Source organism: Chiloscyllium plagiosum, chromosome 16 (assembly GCF_004010195.1).
Source record: "Chiloscyllium plagiosum isolate BGI_BamShark_2017 chromosome 16, ASM401019v2, whole genome shotgun sequence".
Taxonomy (NCBI): Eukaryota; Metazoa; Chordata; class Chondrichthyes; order Orectolobiformes; family Hemiscylliidae; genus Chiloscyllium; species Chiloscyllium plagiosum.
The window spans coordinates 30380585-30397303 of record NC_057725.1 but is presented as its reverse complement, the minus strand read 5'-3'; the positions used below and the strand labels follow the sequence as shown (position 1 = coordinate 30397303).

The window sequence follows — 16719 nt, the reverse complement described above, 5'->3', positions numbered from 1 at the left end:
AGCAGATTCTGGACAGATGAAATAAGACATTTGGTGTTCAATATTACAACAATGCCTTTCTGCCAAAGCAGCACACAATAGATGTATGTTGTAACCCATATAACATGTTTGCATCAGAGCTTGTTACTTAATGATAAAACGAAATCTGACTGAAATGTTTAATGCACCATGCCATCTCTGTATTTCCTCTGTTGACATCTATCTCTTCATGGCATAAAGCCCATTTGGCTTTGAATTTGTTATTAGTTTCTCTATTATCTCAATACCTAAATACAACCACAGCTTTGGACATCTGTAGCAAAAAAGGATTCTAATTCTTCACTTAAAAAATGCAAATGTACATTCTACCTACCTGACCCCAAAAATTCTAAGTTTTTTTACTTTTCTTCTTTTCTCTTCATTTAAAAGACATTCCCTAAGATGTTACTCTTTGATCAAGGGTTTGGTTACTTGTCCTAATATCTCTTACATGGCTCAACATCCAATTCTGTTTGATGATATTTCTGTGAAGCACCTTGGGACATTTTATTACACCAAATATGCTGTACGAATGCAATTGTTTTGTTTAGATTGACTGATTTTTGTTAAGTAACAGAATCAAGTCAAAGTTGCGAATACTCCTGGATGGGCCTGGAGTCTCTATCAACTGAAGATTAATTCCTTGGTCACTGTTGTGTGGAAAAACTCATAGATAGGTCATAGAGAGAGCATATTACATTGCACAGGTTTTTAATTTTCTTTGAAGAAATCTGTGTTGCTAGTTTTATCAGAGACAGTGCTTAGCTGACTGACAGCTAAGAAATATTCAATTGGATATTCAATATTCAATAAGAAATATTCAAACAGTGGAAGACATGAGTAATATCCCAACAATTAAAGGGAGTCAGGGGGTTGAGTTGAGTATGGTTGCCATTACAAAAGAGAAAGTGCTGGAAAAGCTAAAAGGTCTTAAAATTGATAAATCTCCTGGCCCCAATAGGCTACATCCTAGAGTTCTGAGGGAGGTGTCTGAGGAAATAGTGGAGGCGTTGGTTGAGATCTTCCAAAAGTCACTGGAGTCAGGGAAAGTCCCGGATGATTGGAAGATCGCTGTTGTAACCCCCTTGTTCAAGAAAGGATCAAGACAAAAGATGGAAAATTATAGGCCAATTAGCCTAACCTCAGTTGTTGGTAAAATTCTAGAATCCATCACTAAGGATGAGGTTTCTAAATTCTTGGAAGAGCAGGGTCGGATTAGAACAAGTCAACATGGATTTAGTAAGGGGAGGCCGTGCCTGACAAACCTGTTGGACAATAAAACAATTAGCCATCTTCAAACTTGTTAAATCTTCTGTTTCCTCATTTTGCCAAAGCAAATAAGCTCAATTTTTCTAATATTTCCTTCCAGCCAGATTTTCTTTCCTTCCCAGAAGTGAACATCGATTGGGTCAAATTAATGTCTGACCTAATTAATTCATTGAAAAAATCCCGCTAATAATGAAATCCGATACTTATTTACTACTTTTCTTAAGTAAATTAATTTATCTTCTGTAATTCGCAGGTTATTTTCTTGATCAGTATGTTGTACTGTGATTCCATTTTACATGTATTCCATTTCCTTGGTTCCAAACAATTTATTTCACAATGACCAGATTAAATTGTGCAAATCGTTCTTTTACAGGAAAGTACCAAAGAGAAAGGAAAGATTGGATTTAATTCCTCTTACACAGAACCATAAAAACAAGACAGTTGGGGCTGTTCAACCTATCTAGTCCATGCTGACCCAAAGACACCCAGATGCCCTTCCTAATTTCATCTTTCAGCACACAGCCCATAGACATGCTTGAATCTTTCTCTAATATTCAGGCTGCCTTCTTACTTGATGGCATCTGCAAAGATTTTACTCATACAACTTCAATATAGGAGACTAGGACCCGTGGCACAGCCTTAGAATTAGAGGGGGTAAATTCAGAACAGAAATACGGAGATATTTCTTCAGCCAGAGAGTGGTGGGCCTGTGGAATTCATTGTCGCAGAGTGCAGTGGAGGCCAGGGCGCTAAATGTCTTCAAGGCAGAAATTGATAAATTCTTGATGTCACAAGGAATTAAGGGCTACGGGGAGAATGCAGGTAAGTGGAGTTGAAATGCCCATCAGCCATGATTGAATGGCGGAGTGGACTTAATGGGCCGAATGGCCTTACTTCCACTCCTATGTCTTATGGTCTTATGGGTGTTGAAGAGTCTTGGCTGGGAGGGGGAGACCGTTTGGCTTTGTACAGTCAGGAAGGAGAGATCTGACTGGAGTAAGACACAACCTGAATGAATATATAGGCAAAAGTAAGGACTGCAGATGCTGGAAACCAGAGTCTAGATTAGAGTGGTGCTGGAAAAGCACAGCAGGTCAGGCAGCATCCGAGGAGCAGGAACTCCATTGTAACTCCATTGGTTGGCAATAGCTGCTAACTTTGCATATTATAGATTACTTTCAGGTTGAAGGGAAATCGGAGAAATACAAGAACTACTTAACGAAAAGACCACTAGGACATTTAAAAAAAAACAAATTGAGAACTAAGTAAATAAAATAGAGATGCAGGGCCAAGCAATGTGCTGTCCCTGCATGATATGCTGCAGTGGGATTCAAACCCAGGTCCACAGAACATTACCTGAGTGTTTGGATGAACAGTCCAGTGACAATACCACTGGGACATCGGCTCCCTTTTAAAATAATTTGTAGTGACCACATCCATTGCAAAGTTGATTGCCTGAGGAACTCTGGCTCAAAATTGATGAGCTGGAGTCTGAGCTTTGAACACTGTGGCACATCAGGGAGGGGGGGTGAGTTAGCTGGATGCTTTTTTCAGGAGGCAGTCACACTCCTTAGATTAACCACCTCAAATTCAGTCAGTGGTGAGGGACAGGAGGGTGTAACTACCAACAAAGTAGGTAGAAGATAGTGTGGGATCCAGAAGATAGTGCTGAAGGAGCCTCAGTCCTTGGCTGTGTTTGATAGGTTTGAGATTCTTGCTCCCTTTGTGGATAAGAGTAGGGAGGATGTGGGGAGGATGAGCAAACTGACCATAACATGAAAGTATAGTGAGCCATTTAAGAGTGAGGGAGTAAAGAGAAATGTAGCTGTAATTGGGGATAGTGTAATCATAGAACATAGAACATTACAGTGCAGTATAGGCCCTTCGGCCCTCGATGTTGCACCGACCTGTGGAAATAATCTGAAGGCCATCTAACCTACTCTATTACATTCTCGTCCATATGCCTCTCCAATGATCATTTGAATGCCCTTAAATTTGGCGAGTCTACTACAGTTGGTGGCAGTGCATTCCACCTCCCTGCTACTACTCTAAATAAAGACATCTGTCCTATTTAAAGCTATGACCCTTGTGCTAGCCATCGCCATCCGAGGAAAAAACCTCTCACTGTCCACCCTATCTAATCCTCTGATTATCTTATACACCTCAATAAAGTCACCTCTAAACCTTCTTCTCTCTAACGAAAACAGCCTCAAGTCCCTCAGCCTTTCCTCATAACACATTCCCTCCATACCAGGCAACATGCTAGTAAATATTCTACGAACCCTTTCCAAAACTTCTACATCCTGCCTATAATGTGGTGACCAGAACTGTATGCAATATTCCAAATATGGCCGTACCAGAGTTTTGTATAGCTACAGCATGATCTCATGGTTCCGAAACTCAATCCCTCTACCAATAAAAGCTAACACACTGTATGCCTTCTTAACAACCCTATCAACCTGGGCGGAAACTTTCAAGGATCTATGTACATGGACACCAAAATCTCTCTGCTCATCTACCTAGAATCTTACCATTAGCCCAGTAATCTGCATTCCTGTTACTCCTTCCAAAGTGAATCACCTCACACGTTTCCACATTAAACTCCATTTGCCACTTCTCAGCCCAGCTCTGCAACTTATCTATGTCTCTCAGTAAACTACAACATCCTTTGTCACTATCCACAACTTGACCGACCTTAGTGTCATCCGCAAATTTACTAACCCATCCTTCTATGCCCTCATCCAGGTCATTTATATAAATGACAAACAACAGTGGACCCAAAACAGATCCTTGTGGTACCCCACTTGTAAGTGAACTCCAGGATGACTATTTCCCATCAACCACCATCCTTTGTCTTCTTTCAGCTAGCCAATTTTTGATCCAAACCGCTAAATCACACTCAATCCCATGCCTCCATATTTTATGCAGTAGCCTACCATGGGGAACCTTATCAAATGCTTTACTGAAATCTATATACACTGCATCAACCACTTTTCCCTCATCCACCTGTTTGGTCACCTTCTCAAATAACTCAATAAGGTTTGTGAGGCATGACCTACCTTTCACAAAACCATGTTGACTATCCATAATCAACTTATTCATCTCCAGATGATTATAAATGCTATCTCTTATAAACCTTTCCAACACTTTACCCACAACCGAAGTAAGGCTCACAGGTCTATAATTTCCAAGATTGTCTCTACTCCCCTTCTTGAACGAGGAAACAACATTTGCAATCCTCCAGTCTTCTGGCAGTATTCCTGGAGGCATTGATGACATAAAGATCAAAGCCAAAGGCTTGGGAATCTCCTCCTTGGCTTCCCAGAGAATCCTAGGATAAATCATATCCGGCCCAGAACACTTCACACTTCCCTGGATGGGTATGGCCCAGGGGATTTATCTATTTTTATAATATTACAATAATCAGGGGAGTACATGAGCAGCACGGTGGCTCAGTGGTTAGCACTGCTGCCTCACAGCACCAGGGTCCCAGATTTGATTCCAGCCTCGGGCGACTGTCTGTATGGAGTTTGCACATTCTCCTTGTGTCTGCGTGGATTTCCTCCGGGCGCTCCAGTTTCCTCCCACAGGTCCAAAAATGTGTAGGTCAGGTGAATTAGACATGCTAAATTGCCCATAATGTTCGGTGCATTAGCCAGAGGGAAATGGGACTGGGTGGGTTAATCTTCGGAGCGTCGATGTAGACTTGTTGGGCCTAAGGGCCTGTTTCCACACTCTAGGGAATCTAATCTAATGCTATTCTCTGTGGCCAGAATCGAGGTAAATAAGAATGTAATGCAGATTGAAATTGGCAGGTCCAATGTTGTGGGTATTACAGCGATGTGACTGCAAGGGGATCAAGGCTAGAACTAAATATCCAAAGATGCACATCCAAATGAAAGGACAGGCAAATTGGCATAGAAGGCAGGGTTGTAGCCTGATACAAAGGTTCAGGATATTGCATTTGGACTGCAGAGGAACTTGGTGTGGGAAGGAAAAGATTCAGTTTCAGTGGACCACCTAATGCCAACAATGTAGATAAAAAGACAGAAGGTAATATGGGCAGCTAGGGGCTGAATTAAAAAACATAACCAAATGGTAATAATTTCTGGATTACTACTGGAGCCACAGATAATTGGCACAGGGTCAACAAGATTAAAGAGGTAAACATGTGACTCAAAGACTGGTGTGGGAGCAATAGGTACAAATTCATGGGATATTGATACCAGTACTGGGGAAGGAGAGAGCTATTCTGTTGAGACAAATTCCAAATGAATCATACTGGGATTAGAGACCTGGAGAATCACACAGCTAGGGCTGTGGGTAGGGCTTGAAAGAAGATAGTAGTGGGCGATGGGTTTCAGTTGCATGGAAAATTCTGGAAAATGTTGAAAGATGGGGGATGACTCAGCAGAGGTTGACTCCCCACCCCAAAGCCTGTCCCACCATCGACAAGGCACAAATCAAGAGTGTTATGGAATACTCCACCCTTCCCTGGATGAGTGCGGCTCCAACAACACTTGAGGAGCTTGACACCATCCTTCTCTTGTCCCAGCCCACGCTCAAACATACCCCATCCCCCACCTTCAACAATCACTCCCTCCATCCCCAACACACAGCAGCAGCAGTGTATACCCGTCCACAAAACAAACTGCAACAACTCTCCGAGGCTCCTTCAACTAACAGCACCTTCCAAATACGCCACCTCTTTCTGTCCTGGAAGGATGTGGGGTGGGGTCTAGATCCACTATAGGTTCATGCTTCTCATTCCCAGTATTAAGCTCTGAACTAATCGGTTAGACATCTGTGTTTTGTTAAAGTGTACATGTGAATAATCTCAGCCACCCTCGCTTTCCCACTCAAACCATTTTGTTGCATTCTGGGTGGTCACTGCTTTCTGTTGTTCAGTCTCGACACAGGTTTCCTGTAATTTACTTTATTTTAAAGAAGAAAAGAAAACACTGATTAATAATAATATTTAGTATATTTCAGCCACCTCTTATTAGGACTCACAATTGCCACTTGTTGTATCCATCCATTCTCAGTTTGAGCAATCATATTCCAATAATATGTAAATATTATATTGGGGTCTGGCAGGATGTGAAACTTTTTAACACTAAGTTCTGATAATCACTGAATATTCATCAGGGCTGCCCACATCCAAAGGAAGTCTGAGCAGAGAGAGGATGAAGAGCAAATTTTTCTATGGCAACAGTGAGACATGAGAAGAGACTAGCCCAATTAGAAATATGGTTAGCTACAGATTAAGTGCAGGTAAATGGGATTAGTGTAGCTTAGTGCTTGTTGGTTGGCATAGGCATGATGGGCTGAAGGGCTTGTTTCTATGGCTCTATATATTATAGATTTCTCCAGCTTCCTCATTTTCCCTCCCCCCCACCTTATCTCAGTCCAAACCCTCGGATTCAGCACCGTCCTCTTGACCTCTGCTCCTCGGATCATGCCTGGCCTGTTGTGTTTTTCCAGCACCACATTTTTCAACTCTATATATTCTTTACCAAGTAGTAGGACAGAGAGTATAGAAAAGATCCCCCTTAAACTTTCCCACCTCTCACCTTGAAAGCATGACCTCTCGTTATTGAATCCTTCACCCTGGGAAAAAGCTTGTCTCTATCCACCCTGTCTATACCCTTCATGATTTTGTAAATCTCAATCAGGTCCCTCCTCAATCTCCTTTTTTCTAGTGAAAATAAACCTAACCCACTAAACCTCTTTTCATAGCTAGTACCTTCTATACCAGGCAACATCCTTGTAAACCTTCTCTGCACCCTCTCCAAAGTGTCCACATCCTTTTGGTAATGTGGCGGCCAGAACTGTGCACAGTATTCTAAATGTGGCCGAACCAATGTCTTGTACAATGTTAACATGACTTGCCAGCTCTTACACTCAATACCCCGTCCAATGAAGGCAAGCATACTATTTGCCTTCTTGACCACTCTAACCACCTGTGCAGCAATCTTCAGGGCACAATGGACCTGCAGTCCCAGATCTCTCTGCCCATCAACTTTTCCCAAGGCTCTTCCATTCATTGTATAATTTGCTCTATAATTAGATTTGCCTAAATGCATCACCTCACATTTGTCTGGATTGAAAGTCATCTGCCACTTTTCTGCCAACTCTCCAGTCTATCTATATCCTCCTGTATTCTCTGACAGTCCCTTATGCTTTCTGCTACTCCACCAATCTTTGTGTCATCTGCCAACTTGCTGATCATACCAACAGTGCCCTCTTCTAGGTCATTTATGTATATTACAAACAACAGTGGCCCCAACACTGACCCCTGTGGAACACCAAGAAGATCGCAAGAGTATTTTTTTAAAATACCTAAAAGGTAAGAGAGATGCAAGACTGGATATTAGACCATGGAAAATCAGGCTGCAGAAGTAGTAATGAGGAATAAAGAAACAGCGGAGGAACTGAATAGGTACTTTGCATCAGTCTTCATGGTGGAAGACAGGGGAACACTTATGGTAGAGGTGAGTGTAGTGGCCAACACTAAGGAGAGGTTGCTGAGTTCATGAGTTGTAACAATCTAGAAACATTAAACAGGATGGGGCTCCTTCCTCCTGAGCATTTTGGGTGAATGTTTCTTGTAGGCATACGTAAGGGTAGTCAAATGATCTATTAACAAGTTGTGAACATTAATTGTTGTGAATGTTGTAATTCTTTACGATATGAAGCAAACAATACAATAACTAATAATTTGGCATGGCGCCAGGAGTTTGGGTTTCTTTGTATGACTACAGTGAGATGGGTTAAATTCCTCATGTGTAATCAGAATATGAACTGCACTGTAGAAACGAATGGAGAATCTATCTAATGTGACTGTTCTTGACAGATAAAATTCAAAGTGGGATTTGAGCTTGTCTATTGTCAGAAAATTACTACCACCAAGACATGTCGACACTGTCTCCAGGGAATAAAATGAGGTAGCTGAGTAAAGATAATAGAGATAGACCAATCTCCTTTGTGGCCTGGGTATTAGCAGGGGGGCTTTATTTAGGACGAGTCTGGGGGAAGGAGAGGGGATTCTGGATTTTTTATGATGCGAACCTCAGTCACATTTCCCTGCATGCGGTAAAGGTCTGTAACCCACAACTCTTTAATATTTCAGCTGTGATAGCAAATCTTTTTCCAGTTCAGTCACATTAACATTGCATCAAGAGAAGAAAGAATCATGCATTTCTTTAACTGTGGGAGAAAAAGCCAATCATTATACTGCAGTAAAAGTTTCAAATGGATACTTTAATGAAAATCAGTAGTCTAAGTAAACCCATTTCAGTGGTACAGTGGGACTATGATTATAGATAATATCTTAGATTCAATGGCAAGTTTTATGATTGCACCCATTATTATTTCTCATACAGCTGATATGATTCATTACTCTGATTGTGCTACTAGAATGTATATTATAAAATCAATAGCTCAAAAATTACCTTTATTAGGGCTTAAAGATTGATGCTTTGGGAATGACTGAGCAAAATCCCATAGAAGAGTCTATGACCTTGTATGTTTGCGTTTATTGTTGCAAATTGAGACTAATTCAGGAGAGGGGGGTGATGACGGGAATGGGAAGGGGGCGTGTGTGTGGATGGGGGGTGTTGGGGAGGGAGGGAAGTGGAGATGCACACTTTGACCAGGCAGAGAGAAATGGATATGAGAGATCAAATGACGAAACCTGTAGCAAACCATCTAATGTAATTGGTCATGCTCAGAGATCAGCCTATCTGTGTTCTCTTACTCACTGTGATCCATGGCTGTCTAAAAACCCACAGATGAACACGACTGAAGCTCCAGAAAGGGAGCCATGTGTTTATACAATGTCTTTCAAGACTTCAGGAGGCAGATCGGACTTTGGTTTGGCATCTCATCTGAAAAGCACCTCCAACCTCAACACTCCAACATTACTAACCCTCTGACAATGTACATCGCTTTCAGTACATCCCCTTCAATAATGCAGCATTCCCTCAGCACTGCCCCTCTAACAGTGCATCCCTCCCTCAGTCCTACCTGTCTAACAGTGCAGCACACCCTCAGCACTGCCCCTCTAACAGTGCATCCCTCCCTCAGTCCTACCTATCTAACAGTGCAGCACACCCTCAACACTGCCCCTCTAACAGTGCAGCGCTCCCTCAGTCCTACCTATCTAACAGTGCAGCACACCCTCAGCACTGCCCCTCTAACAGTGCAGCGCTCCCTCAGTCCTACCTGTCTAACAGTGCAGCACACCCTCAAAACTGCCCCTCTAACAGTGCATCCCTCCCTCAGTCCTACCTGTCTAACAGTGCAGCACACCCTCAACACTGCCCCTCTAACAGTGCAGCGCTCCCTCAGACCTACCTGTCTAACAGTGCAGCATTCCCTCAGCACTGCTCCTCTAACAGCGCAGCATTCCCTCAGTCCTGCCCACCGGCAGTGCAGCATTCCCTCAGTCCTGCCTTCTAACAGTGCAGCATTCCCTCAGTCCTGCCCCTCTAACAGTGCAGTATTCCCTCAGTCCTGCCCCTCTAACAGCGCAGCATTCCCATGTCCTGCCCCTCTGACAGTGCAGCATTCCTTCAGTCCTGCCCCTCTAACAGTGCAGCATTCCCATATCCTGCCCCTCTGACAGTGCAGCATTCCTTCAGTCCTGCCCCTCTAACAGTGCAGCATTCCCTCAGTCCTGCTCCCTAATATTGCAGCATTCCCTCAGTCCTGCCCACCGGCAGTGCAGCATTCCTTCAGTCCTGCCCCTCTAACAGTGCAGCACTCCCTCAGTCCTGCCCCTCTAACAGTGCAGCACTCCCTCAGTCCTGCCCTTCTGACAATGCAGCATTCCCTCAGTCCTGCCCCTCTGACAGTGCAGCATTCCCTCAGTCCTGCCCCTCTGACAGTGCAGCATTCCCTCAGTCCTACCCTTCTGACAGTTCAGCATTCCCTCAGTCCTGCCCCTCTGACAGACCTGCATTCCCTCAGTCATGCACTTCTGACAGTGCAGCACTCCCTCACCACTGCCCCTCTAACAGTGCAGCATTCCTTCAGTCCTGCCCCTCTGACAGTGCAGCATTCCTTCAGTCCTGCTCCTCTAACAGTGCAGCATTCCTTCAGTCCTGCCCCTCTGATAGTGCAACATTCCCTCAGCACTGCCCCCTGACAGTGCAGCATTCCTTCAGTCCTGCCACTCTAACAGTGCAGCATTTCCCTTATATGCATGGGGATTTAAGCATTTCAAGTTCATGTCAGCTTTCTGAAATTCAGCTCAACTATCTACACTCCTGCCTTTTCCCACATCCCTGTAATTTATTTCTCTTTAGGTAATTTTCTTTTGAAATTACAATTGAATCAGGAAATGCATTTCAGATTGTAAACACTTGCTACATCAGAAAGTATTTCTTCGCTTCGCCTACGGATGTTTTGGTGTTCACTCTAAAATACCATCCAATGGTTCTGGATGTTTCCACCTATGGCAACACTCTGGTTTTTCCGATCTACTCTGGGCAGACCCCATATGGTTTTAACATCTTTATCAAATCTCCTCTCTGCTGTCTGTTCTTGAAGAAGATCAACAGCTTCTTCAATTTATGTACATAACTGAAGTCTCCATCCCTGGGACCATTCTCACAAACCTCTTCTGCAGCTTCTCTGATGGTTTCACATCCTTCATAAAGTGTGGCCCCAGGTGAGGATGAACTTGTGTTATACAATGGTTCATCGTTATTTGTATTTTATGTCTCTCTCTAAAGCCTCCTGTTTCGAAAAATGTAGGAGCATGAGTCGGCCATTTGGCCCATTGACCCTGCTTCACCTTCACTGGGATTTTTAGATTAGATTCCCTACAGTGTGGAAACAGGCTCTTCGGCCCAACTAGTCCACACCGACCCTCCGAAGAGTAACCCACCTAGACCTATTCCCCCTAACTAATGTACCTAACTCTATGGACAATTTAGCAAGACCAATTCACTTAACCTGCACATCTTTGGACTATGGGAGGAAACCGTAGCAAACCCACGCAGACACAGGGAGAATGTGCAAACTCCACACAGACAGTCGCCAGAGGCTGGAATTGAACCAGGGTCCCTGGCACTGTGAGGCAGCAATGCTAACCGTGCCACCCCATTGATCTCATTGTAGTTTCAGCTCCAGCTTCTTGTCAGCATCCAAAACCCTTGACTCCCTTATCGAGTGACCCATCTTAGCCTGCTCATTTGAAAGCAAAGCGAATGATGACTGGACAGATTTGACAGCTTTAAATCTAGTCAAGATTAGAGTGGTTTTGGAAAAGCACAGCAGGTCATGCTGCATCTGAGGAGCAGGAAATTCGATGTTTCAGGCAAAAGCCCTTCATCAGGAATATGCTCCTCAGTTGCTGCCTGACCTGCTGTGCTTTTCCAGCATCACTCTAATCTCGACTCTGATCTCCAGCATCTGCAGTACTCACTTTCACCTAGCTTTAAAGTTAGTGTTTGCTTTTAGTATCCATCTAGCTCCAGGAAATTCTGTCCATTCATCAATGACAATAAATAGCTAAAGCTATCTACACCAGACCAGAGTGTGCTGGACTTTTCTTGATGCACCAGAGATTTTGTTAATTGGCTGGATAGCTGGTGAGACTGGTGATGACTTTTTAAGGATGTCCTGCTAAACCTAATGCCAGCCTAACCTTAACGAGGTCATTGTTGGGCTTTTGCATGGAACTAAGATGGCAGGCAGTGAGAGCTGCCTAATAATCAGAAGCCAGTACCTGTTGAATTCAGCAGCACCAAAGAGGATGCCATGGCTGCTATCAGTAAGGCACCATGGATGGCAGAGGGCCAAGATGTAAAGTAAGTGATTTGTTGGTAGAGGAGTGGGTTTCTATGGAGAGGAGGAGAATGAGTCAGGGGTTCAGAAGTATGGGGAAAAGGAGTCTGGGGTTCAGAAGCAAGCGCATAGATGTGACCCTCAGTGGACATCTCTCAGTTCCTTTATCTGGCATCAGTTGCCTTTGATTGAGGAGCCTGTACTTGCCCCTTCCTGATTCAGCGATAGGTTTTCCAGTCAAGCATGTTTAACAGTGACAGCCAACATGCAACTGGATTAAGGATCTCAATTAGCAATGGGCCAGGAATGCCTTCACTGCCTGAACTCAGTGTTGATGGAGGGGGGAAGACGATCTATTTTGGGTATGATACCACCCTCCTTAACTACATGGCTATGCTGCCTCTAAACCCACCACCACCAGGAATACAAGATAGCACCATGACTTTAAAAATTAGAGCTGAACTTAAATTAATTCCCGCACTCATTCACAGTAGCACATCAAGGGTCAGAAACTGGGCACCAGTATCCCTTTGGTGTTTTGCTGCAAACCAAACTCAAGTTTTACATGCAGTTAAAAAGGGAAGCAGGAAACATTGGTGGCTCAGCTTTCTGTGATAATTACCCTGACACTGAGTTCCACATTCTCCCCTCCGTAGATCTCCATGCCTTCATCCAGTAAACCAATCTCCTCAAAGTATAGTCTGTCCACCACAAAGCATCCAATCAGAGCAGGGCTTCTATAAAACACAAAACAAAGAAATAAAGTTGAGTTAAGATTCTCCTGCTGAAGATTTCCATAATTATAAAATTTGTGTGGCAATCTGACCAGCTCCTGGTCAAATGAACAACAAAAAAAATGAAAACTTGTAATTTCACAACCATGTTGCAGATGAAGGTAAATCCAATGTTAAATTCAGATTTGTAACATATTTAATGTGTGCAAAGAGATTTTGTTCATAATATTGTCATTTTGTCATTGAATATATAGTCAAAATAAACAGGTGCCAAATTGAAACATGTAATTTTGAAATTGTACAGTGTCCAGATCAGACACAAGCTGACAATGAATCTAGCTCTTGGATTGGGAAGTGACAAGTAACTTTCACATGATATTATTTCCAGGTAATGAGCATTTCCAACAAGACAGAATCTAACCCATCCCTCCTTGCTCTTCAGTGGCCATCACTAAAGTGCCCACCGTCAACATCCTGGGTGTTACCAATGACTAGAATGCACCAGCAATATAAATACTGTGGCTACAAGAGCCGATCAGAGACAGAGAATTCTATTGTGAGTAACTCACCTCTACACCTTCCAAAGACTGTCATCTATCTACAAGGCACAAGACATGAGGTTGATCGAATACTCTCCACTTGCTTGAATCCATGCAATTCAAACAACATTCAAGAAGCTTGACATCAGCCAGGACAATGGACAGCATTTGATCAGCATCACATCCAGTACCCCAACACTTATCCCCTTCAAAACTAGTGAATGGTGGCAGTGTACTCTGAATAGGGTATATCAGTGAAGTATGCGCCATCAATAGGATATATTAAATGAGGTGTGTACTCCAAATGAGTTAATCAATAAAGGTGTGTACTCTGAGTAGGATACAACAAAGATGGTATGGACTCTGACTGAGGTAAGTTGTTGAAGGTTCTGTACTCTGAATGTGATATATGAATAAGGTTCTCTGAATGAGGACTGCAGCAATTGTTATCAAAAGGTGGCAAGGTGGCTCAGTGGTTAGCACTGCAGCCTCAAGTCCCAGGGACCTGGGTTCAATTGCCGCTTCAGGTGACTGTTGGAGTTTGCACTTTCTCCCTGTGTCTGTCTGGGTTTCCTCGGGGTGCTCCGCTTTCCCCCTAGAGTCCAAAGAGGTGCTGGTTAGGTCAAATGGCCATGCTAAATTGCACATTATGTTTGGGGATGTGTAGGGTCAGGTGCATTGGTCAGGGGTAAATATAGGATAACAGGGTAGGGGATTGGGTCTGGGTGGGTTACTCTTCAGACGGGTCGATGTGGATTTGTTGGGCCATATGGCCTGTTTCCACACTATAGGGACTCTGATTCAGTAGCCTTGGTAGGCACATTAATCAGGGGGAATGTAAAATCATAGGGTAGGAGAATGGGTTTAGATTAGATTCCCTACACTGTGGAAACAGGCCCTTCAGCCTAACAAGTCCACACCGACCCTCCGAAGCGGAACCCATCTCCCACTGACTAATGGACCTGACACTATGGGCAATTTAGCATGGCCAATTCACCTGCATAATCTTTGAAGAAAACCCATGCAGGGAGAATGTGCAAACTCCACTTAGACGGTCACCCGAGGCTGGAATTGAACCTGAGACCCTAGTACTGTGAGGCAGCAGTGCTAACCATTGTGCCATCTGGGTGCGATGCTCTTCAGAGAGTCAGTGTGGACTTGTTGGGCCAAATGGCCTGTTTCCACACTGTAGGGATTCTATGATACTAAATCTATAAAACTATCAAAGGTAATCCAATGTTTCTGTTAATTTTAGGCCATTTTGTGTTGGGGAAATGTAATTAGATGTTAGTCTGAATTAAACAAAACAAAACGTTACAAGACTAACCAGTTATCCAGCAAATGACAATTTTTCAATTGTCCTCATTACATTAAGTGATGGCTTTGAAAGAATAAATTTTGAAAACTACATTACACTTCACCGAATGATGTCATAAGAACTTGGGTAAGTAAAGCTGAACATCTTAGGATCTTGTAAGTGAAGATCTATATCTTAGTGCTCCTCATAGACATTGTTACTAAGACTATCTTACCAAAGTAACTTGTAGGTAATTGCTATCATGCAATCAACTACACCTCAATTAAGACAAGAGTTGCTTTTTGTTCAACCTCACTAGTAGTTTGCATCTATCACTGTAAATTAAATAGATCCTTATTGTGGGTAATCCAAGATGGAGGACGGGAAACATTTCTGGCTGTAAGAACTACTCCTTTTTTTGAGGTATTTTAGGTGTTGGAGGCAATTTCTTCGAATTCCAGGAGCAGCAATTACTGTTTTATATGCTGTTGCATTGTTTTGCAACTTTGGAAAAACAAAGTCAAAACAACAGCAGATTAAAAGGGTGGCACAGTGGTTAGCACTGCTGCCTCACAGCACCAGAGACCCAGGTTCAATTCCCGCCTCAGGCGACTGTCTGTGTGGAGTTTGCACGTTCTCCCCGTGTCTGCGTGGGTTTCCTCCGGGTGCTCCAGTTTCCTCCCACAGTCCAAAGATGTGCAGGACAGGTGAATTGGCCATGCTAAATTGCCCATAGTGTTAGGTAAGGGGTAAATGTAGGGGTATGGGTGGGTTGCGCTTCGGCGGGTCGGTGTGGACTTGTTGGGCCGAAGGGCCTGTTTCCACACTGTAAGTAATTTAATCTAATCTTAAAAAAAAGGGAGAAGAGCAGACAAAGGAAGCACATGGTGAGGACAGTGCAGGAGAGAGAGAGAACCTGCACAGTTACCACATTTGCTGTTTGAATTTGTGTATCGTTGGAAATCGGAGTGCATCTGGGAAAATTAACAAACAGTGAAATTCACAACTAATCTTGGAGGAACTGTTAGGCAAAGTTCACAGCACAGAATCAGATCAGTTAATTGTTGTTTTAAGTCTGTCCAAGAGAAAGACTGCAGGAGCAGGAGAAGGAGCAAAAATGGCCTTTGCAGTGTTATGTACTTCTTGTCAGATGTGGCAGTTTAAAGAGAGTTTAAGGGTTACTGCAGATTATATCTGCCATAAATGCTGTTGGATGCGAATCTTATCAGATCAAGTGGATCGGTTGGAGAGACAGATAGAAGCGATGAGGAATTTGCAACAGCAGCAGTATATGATGGATGGCAGTTATAGGAAGGGGGGAAAAGCCTCAGATACAGTCACATAGACAGGTTAACTCCAGGAAGGGTGAGAGAGATTGGCACCGAGGGCAGGAGTCTTTTGTGGATATACCCATTTCAAACAAGTATGTTGTTTTGGAAAATGTAGGGGGTGATGGATTCTCAGGGGAACATAGCATGAACAGCCAAGTTTCTGGTATTGAGACTGGCCCTAATACAACGAGGGGTACGTCGGCTTCCAAGAGATCAATTGTGTTAGGGGATTCTGTAGTCAGAGGTACAGACAGACGTTTCTGTGGCCAGCAGAGAAAAAGCAGAATGGTGTTTTGTTTCCCTGGTGCCAGGATCAAGGATGTCTCAGAGAGGGTGCAGAATGTTCTCACGGGGGTGAAGGGCCAGCAGGAGGTCATTGTCCACATTGGAACCAATGACATTGGAAGGGATAAGATTGAGACTCTGAAGGGAAATTACAGAGAGTTAGGCAGGAATTTAAAAAGGAGGTCCTCAAGGGGAGTAATATCTGGATTACTTCTAGTGCTACGAGCTAGTGAGGGCAGGAACAGGAGGATAGAGCAGATGAATGCATGGCTGAGGAGCTGGTGTATGGGAGAAGGATTCACATTTTTGGATCATTGGAATCTCTTTTGGGATGGAAATGACCTGTACAAGAAGGACGGATTGCACCTAAATTGGAAGGGGACAAATATACTGGGAGGGAAATTTGCTAGAACTGCTTGGGAGGATTTAAACTAGTAAGGTGGGGGGGG

At 43.5% G+C, this 16719-nt stretch overlaps 1 protein-coding gene across 1 annotated transcript in view; it reads right to left on the bottom strand.

Moving 5' to 3' along the window:
- The window catches only part of LOC122557735 (polypeptide N-acetylgalactosaminyltransferase 18-like), a 242246-nt gene that overhangs the window by 91344 nt on the left and 134183 nt on the right, over positions 1 to 16719 (bottom strand). Inside the window, exon 6 of the mRNA XM_043705680.1 lies at positions 12707 to 12821. Coding sequence (XP_043561615.1) covers positions 12707 to 12821 — 115 coding nt within the window. The remainder of the gene's footprint in view (positions 1 to 12706; positions 12822 to 16719) is intronic.